Below are 6,973 nucleotides of genomic sequence, written 5' to 3'. Positions count from 1 at the left end.
GCGAGACAAGGGCAGATTGCTAGTCATTTAAAATTTTTTTAAATTTTTATTTATTTCTAGAAAAGAGAGAGAGACAGCATGAGGAGGGGAGGGTCAGAGAGAGAGGGAGACACAGACTCTGAAATAGGCTCCAGGCTCTGAGCTGGCAGTCAGCACAGAGCCCGATGCGGGGCTCGAACCCACGAACTGCAAGATCATGACCTAAGTGAAAATCGGATGCTTAACCGACTAAGCCACCCAGGCGCCCCAGATTGCTAGTCATTTAAAATATTGCTTTGATCAACTTCCTTCAGGTTAATTATTTTGCACATGTAGGGACCCAGATCTACAAGGTCAAAGCTCAAAAAGCAAAGAAAGGACAGTGTTTCACAACTACCATCAAAATGGCAATGACTTGATGACCACAGCATCATCAAGGACAAGTTAAACCTTGTCAAGGACAAGTTAAAAGTTGGCACCAGGGTGAGGATATCTGTGACTGCCTACCTTGTCTTTTCTCGAGGGGGAGGAAATGGCATCTGTGTGTTTGTTACATCACAGAAAGAGGGCGGGGCCTGTGTATACATTTATTTTGCAATTCATAAAAGTGTGATTGAAAGTTTCTGAGAATCTTTGCTTTGTAGTCTCAAATATTTAGCCTTTTTATTGTTTTTCAAGTGAGTATTTGTTGAACGTCGGTAGTGTTTCCTGCATGGTCTGGCCTGTGCTTTGTGGGGAGGTGAACACATCTCGCAAAGGCTAACCATCTGTCACTCAGGGTGTGTTGGCACCACACACCTAGGCTGGGTAGGTGTCTGGTTTTGTCACAGAAAATGAAACCACATAAGACAAAATGCCTTCTAATTGTTCACACTTTCAAAAATACTGGAACACTATTGAACATAATTTGGGTACCTCTTCCCCATCATTTACCCATTGCTTATGACATTTTCTGCATTAAAAAAATATCAACAACAACAACATGGACCAAACATATATTTTGTTTTTGCATCTGAATGCAATTAATCTGGTTTCTCAATTAATCTGTCTTTGCATCTGAATGCAATTAATCTGGTTTCAGAGGCACAGAAGATGAATGATTTTCAAAATGCCATTCAGAAAGTTGGGCCAGACTGGAAATGGACCCCAAGAGTTCTGCCCCCATCCCCCCACCCCTGCTTTGCTGGATCTCTGTTGGCCCTGAACCAGAAGCAAACAATAGTACAGAATTAAGGGCTATTGGGGGATCAGAAGGTCATTAAGTCAGTTCTCTTTTCTGCTGAAATGTCTAGTTTTATCATTGTCAGAGAGACAATTGTACAGTCAATCAACTATATATGTTAGCAACATGAAGTTTATGACCCATAGCTGAAATTTTCCCTGCTACTCCAATGCATCATTTCTCATGGTGTGTTTTTGTTTTACTTATTTATAGAAAAGTACCTAAAGAGCCCCTGCCCCCGGCCTCCTCATGGAGGTATTGAACATGACATCATCTGTCGATGAGAAGTCCATGAACACCTCGACCACCGGGAACACCTCAGTCGGGGACCTGCATCAGGAAATCACGGTCGTGCACTGGATGATTATGGGCATTTCCCCTCTGGGCTTTGTCGAAAATGGGCTCCTCCTCTGGTTCCTCTGCTTCCGGATGAGAAGAAACCCCTTCACCGTCTACATCATCCACTTGTCTATAGCAGACATCTCACTGCTTTTTTGTATTTTTATCTTGTTGGTTGACTATGCTTTAGATTACGAGCTCTCTTTTGGCTATTACTACACAATTGTCACATTATCAGTGACGTTCCTGTTTGGCTACAACACGGGTCTCTACCTGTTGACGGCCATTAGTGTGGAGAGGTGCCTGTCTGTCTTGTACCCCATCTGGTACCGATGTCATCGCCCCAAGCACCAGTCGGCGTTTGTCTGCACCCTCTTGTGGGCGCTGTCGTGCTTAGTGACCACCATGGAACATGTCATGTGCATTGACAGTGAGGGACAGGGTCACTCTCAAAGTGACTGCAGGGCGGTGATCATCTTTATAGCCACCCTGAGCTTCCTGGTCTTCACGCCTCTCATGGTGGTGTCCAGCACCATCCTGGTGATTAAGATCCGCAAGAACACATGGAAAGCCCATTCGTCGAAGCTCTACATAGTCATCACGGTCACTATCATCATATTCCTCATTTTCGCCATGCCCATGAGGCTTCTCTACCTGCTGTATTATGAGTATTGGTCATCATTCGGGAACTTGCACGACATTTCTCTTCTCTTCTCCACCATCAACAGCAGTGCCAACCCTTTTATTTACTTCTTCGTGGGCAGCAGTAGGAAGAAGCGGTTCAAGGAGTCCTTAGAAGTGGTTTTGAACAGGGCTTTCAAAGATGAGACACAACCCAGGCGCCAGGAAGACAACGGCAACACCACCGCAATTGAGACCGTCGTTTGAGGACAGTGGCGGAAAACAGTGGACAAAATGGTGGGACATAGATTATTTGTATTTTGTGCTTGGAATACCACTTACGTATGCCCTAAATATGACACAGAAGGGTGCCCCATCCCGTGTGCATGAGATACTAATGAACAAGGAAACTGTATTCTTGTACTGTATCTTCTGAAAAATTCTAAAAACCATGTTGGACCTCTATCATTTCTGTACCTATAAAAACACCTTCTGTTCCTCCTCAGCTCTTCCAGAAGCATTTTCCCATGAACTGTAGAAATTACTCTAGCAGGAAGGTTTACAGCTGAGTACAGAAAAAGTTAATGAAAGCACTTGCTGGAACTTGAGAAGGTGGAGCGATATAGCAGGAAGAATATGGGCTTTGGAGTCAGATCCACTCTGTCACTTGCTGCCTGTGTGACCTCAGACAAGTGGTGTCACCTCTCAGAACCTGATGTCCTCACTTATAAAATGTTTAAAAGTAATAGTCCCCACCTCCCAAGGTTGTGAGGATAAAGTGGGGAGATATGGAGTGAATAGAACTTGGCACATTGTCGACGTTCAATAAATTTCAGTCTTTTCCTCACTCCTTGAAGTGGAAGAAGAAATACACACTTCTGATTTGGCACAAGCACGCACACACACACACACACACACACACACACACACACAGCTCTATTATGTACAAGTTTTGGTATGTGTTTTAAAATGTTAAATGTAAATTTATGAAGGTCTTCTTCCTGCTTGAAACGTGAAGGCTTTTCACAGCATAGCACTTCTACTGAAAACATCTGCAGGTGTTATAACATCCAGCCAGCCAGTAGAGCATCATCTCAGGTTGTGAAGAAAAATATTTGGCCACCAGTAGAGGAGTTTCTCGTGGCTTTTCCTTCCCTCTGTGGGAATGCTCGATGTAATGAAAGTCTATTGGGAAATCCTTTGCTTGATATCAGTTTTCATGAATGGAACTCAATTCATGAGCGTGTGAGGGTGATTGTGCTTTTGGAGCCTCCCACCCCACCCCCATGAAATGAAATGATGAAGTGATGGGTTATTTATGGCCACAAAGTTCTTACCGGCAGCCAGATGCAGGTTTCTGCACCTTGGGCTTCCTCTCCTCCTGAGCACTTCTTTGCGCTAGTCTTGGGAGAAGGCACCACAGCAGGGGCTGTTGAGAGAGTGGCCACATCTCAGAGGGGACCTGGGCATTCCTCCCAAGAAAATCTTTGCAGGGCTTTGTCAACACCTTAGTGCTCTGCTTGCTTGCCATAACTGGTGTCTGAGTCTTTAGACAGCATGTCCTGGGTTTCACCTGTGAAACCCAATGTGGCCCATAGACTGTGTTACTATGTTTCATATCCTTCTGGCCTTTTAGGTGCCCAACAAAATGTGCATGCTTTGTGCAGTTATAGGGGAGTAAAATATTCACCCCCATAAATGAGCCCATTAGCATTTATCATAACCATTTGTCTCCAAAAGTTCAGAGATGCCGTGATGAAAGGGTTCTCTGTTGCTGTCTGCTTCTTCTCCATCCTCTGACTTTGAAAGCAACGATTGCCTGTGATCTGATCATGGGGGCAGCTTTGCTGGGGGAGATGAGCAAGTCACTCCCACCCAGCCAGCTTTGGAGGCAGGCGGCTCTTCAGTAGGTGATGACATCTGATTCAGAAACCAGGCAGTTTGCTTTCAGGAGCCCAGATGGGTGTGGAGCATTGACATTTAGAATGATCTTGTTTTTGATGGAAAACAGCATCTTCCCTGGGAAAGAACAGCATACAGAGGTCAGAGCTCTCTCCTCTGCTACCGTCCCCGCAGGGCTGCGCTGGCCTCTGGGGAAATAGAAAGGGATCAGCCTCATCTCATTTCAAAGGGATATTTGGTCTCAAAGAGGAACCTGAAGACCCGTGGGAAACAAGAAATTTTCACCCACGGAAAATACGATGAACTCATAAGAAGCCTCCATTGATTCTCTTCCTGCAGATAAGGCAGGGACATTGAATGTGACAATAAATATAAAAGCCCTTCCGACCTTTTAAAGTGCAATGCCTTACAAACAGGTAGGATTCAGTCTGACAGTGTTGTAAGGACAAATTCTGCTCTCTTACTACCTAAACCCATTCCTCAAAGTGAACTATAAGTTTAAAACTCAAGCAAGAAGATTTAAGTAAACATGCAGATATGGAGAGTTGACTAGCTAAATTGTACCCCTTGTGCATTTAGACACGTGGCCTGAGTCATTGTAGGCTAGGGAGGGTGCAGTTTCTGAGAGTTCCCTGAGCCTGGGAGGAGTTTGTTTGGATATAACAACTGTCTTTGATGAAGGGAACAAATATTCATGGATAGTCTTCTCTGCCGAACTCCCTGTGGTCTAGAATCAGAGAGGAAGACACACGTATGTATCTAAAGCTCCAAGATGTTCAGAGATCAATGTTAGCAGAGCGTTCTAAACAAAGTGGTGTTGCGGTCAAGAGGAAGGTGGAATCCCACCTTGCGTAGTGAAAAACGACTGTTCATGGAGGTGTCCTTTGGTTGCTTGGGGGCAGGTAGGATTTCAGGGGATCGGGGAGAGGGGATCCCTGATAGAGTGCAGCATGAGCAAAAGCAGGCAGCAGCGAGGGAGAGACAGGGCCAGTCGTTGCCACTTTTGTGGGCTGGCTGGAGCAGCAGACCTTGGAGATCTATGTTGTCCTGCTTACCACCCTGCTCCTCTCTCCTTGATGCCATTGTCTTTGGTGTTCTGTCATCACATTCTTCAAGATTCTTGGAACAGAGCCCCCGGGACTCCTCTCCACATCCATTCTCACAGACATCCAGCCTGGCCATGGGTGACGGTCCAATTTCTTATTGTCACAAGTCCCCCACTGGCCTCCATCAGATGGCGAGGTGACCTGGTGACCTCAGCTGCTCTCCTTTCTGGGCTACATTTGAGCCTTTCAGCAACTCACACCAATCTACTTCCGAAAACTAAAATCCCACAGTTCTGCCTTCTGACCATGATCTCCTGTCCTTCACATCATTTACTTTCTGACCCCCACTGCCTTGAACTTCTACCTGCTGAGACTACCTGTCTCCAACCTCTGTGTCTGCCACATCTGTGTGTCCCCTCTGTATCATCGCTGTCTCTGTGCAGTGAGACCTCTGGTGTCTCTGGCCTATCTCACTGTGCCCCTTGATTCCCTTACCTTTGCCCCCTTGCTCTCCCATTTGCCCTTTGCCTGGTTGTCCCTGACCCAAACCGGGCTGCCGAGCAGCACAGAGAGCCCTGGCCATTAAGGAAGGATCAGGGAAGGGCAAAGGAAGAGGTGGGAAGCCTCCAAATCGGTAGGCTAGGATTAAAAATGAGAGCTGGAGGGAAGGAACTAGAACTAACCAACTAGAACTCAAGAAAAGAGATATTTTCAAGCAAAGTATGGTCAGTGTGTCCAGCACCATAGAAAGTGTAGGTAAAACAGAGCCCATAGGACACGACAATGTGGAGGCCACTCATGGGGGAGGGCTCCTGCACAGTCAAGGTCTTAACAGCTTGGTCCCCTTCACAAACCATGCCCTGGGCAGCTCTTCCAAACCTTCTCCCTTCTCACCTCTCCATCTGACACCTTTCTCCCGTCTTCCACTCTTTCCTCACCACCTTGCTTCATTGATTACTGAAAACCAATCAAGGCCATGAGGCAACAACTCTCCAGTGCTCCCCACCATGCAGGGTGACCTCATTAACCCTGTCCCTTCTTTCTCTCTTGCCTGAAGATTTCTCTCCCCTTCCACTTTTTCCTGTCTACTGGCCTCTCAGATAGTAGTCTTACTCCTGTATTAGCAACCATTGTTACTTTATTTTATTTTATTTGTGTTTATTTATTTTAATTCTGTAAAAAGCCAAGTCCTGATAGTGGTATACAGGCTTCTACATGACCTAGCCCCCCTAACTCTCCCTGGGGTTACTGGGGCTCCTCCTCCAGCCACACCTGCCTCCTAGGAATCCTGGGAGGATGCCAAGTACACTTCCTCTTCTGGGTTTGCACTTTGATAAGCTTTGATGTTCTTTCTACTGGGATTGTCGTCCCCCCATGCCAGGTCTCTGCTCACCTCCTCTCTTCCCTCAGGCTTCTGGTCAGGTGTCATCTCAGCAGGGAGGTGTCTGCCACCACCCCCTCCCCCACCACCATGGCCACCAGCTTCCCATCCCTCCCTGCTCGGCTCTGTTTCTCCTCAGAGCTCATTGCATCATCCTGTTGCACGTCCATCTGCAGGTTTTGTTCGTTCTGGAAGATATGTGGCTGGAGGGCAGGTCTTCCTTTTCTCATGGCTCTGGCACCAGCCCCTGCAGGAGCAGGCACTCCTTACTGGCTGTGGTGGTGGGCTCACTGCCCCTCCCAAGCTCAGGTCACTCCCGTCTTAATACAAACCAACCGTCAAAAAACAAAAGCCAGTCCCTCTAGTCCTATTCAGCTTCTGTCTCATCTTCCTCCCTTCACAACCTTCTGGAAAGGCCCCTCCACACTTGCAGTATGGACTTTCTCCACTCTGGTTCATCCCTCCACGCTGGCCAATTCGCTT

General features: G+C 46.8%; 1 protein-coding gene across 1 annotated transcript; it reads left to right on the top strand.

Moving 5' to 3' along the window:
• Positions 1-1,450: 1,450 nt before the first annotated feature.
• On the top strand, positions 1,451-2,428 carry MAS1 (MAS1 proto-oncogene, G protein-coupled receptor). Its single transcript, XM_039221391.1, has one exon. The coding sequence runs from the start codon at positions 1,451-1,453 to the stop codon at positions 2,426-2,428; it is 978 nt and encodes a 325-aa protein (XP_039077322.1).
• Positions 2,429-6,973: the final 4,545 nt, after the last annotated feature.

The sequence above is a fragment of the Hyaena hyaena genome, unplaced genomic scaffold (assembly GCF_003009895.1).
Source record: "Hyaena hyaena isolate Hyena2069 unplaced genomic scaffold, ASM300989v1 scaffold_981, whole genome shotgun sequence".
Taxonomy (NCBI): domain Eukaryota; kingdom Metazoa; phylum Chordata; class Mammalia; order Carnivora; family Hyaenidae; genus Hyaena; species Hyaena hyaena.
Note: the sequence above shows the minus strand (reverse complement) of the source record. Positions and strands in the feature narration are given on the sequence as shown.

Coding starts and splice junctions, on each gene's coding strand:
- MAS1 (XM_039221391.1), top strand. CDS start 1,451: ATGGAGGTATTGAACATGACATCATCTGTCGATGAGAAGTCCATGAAC.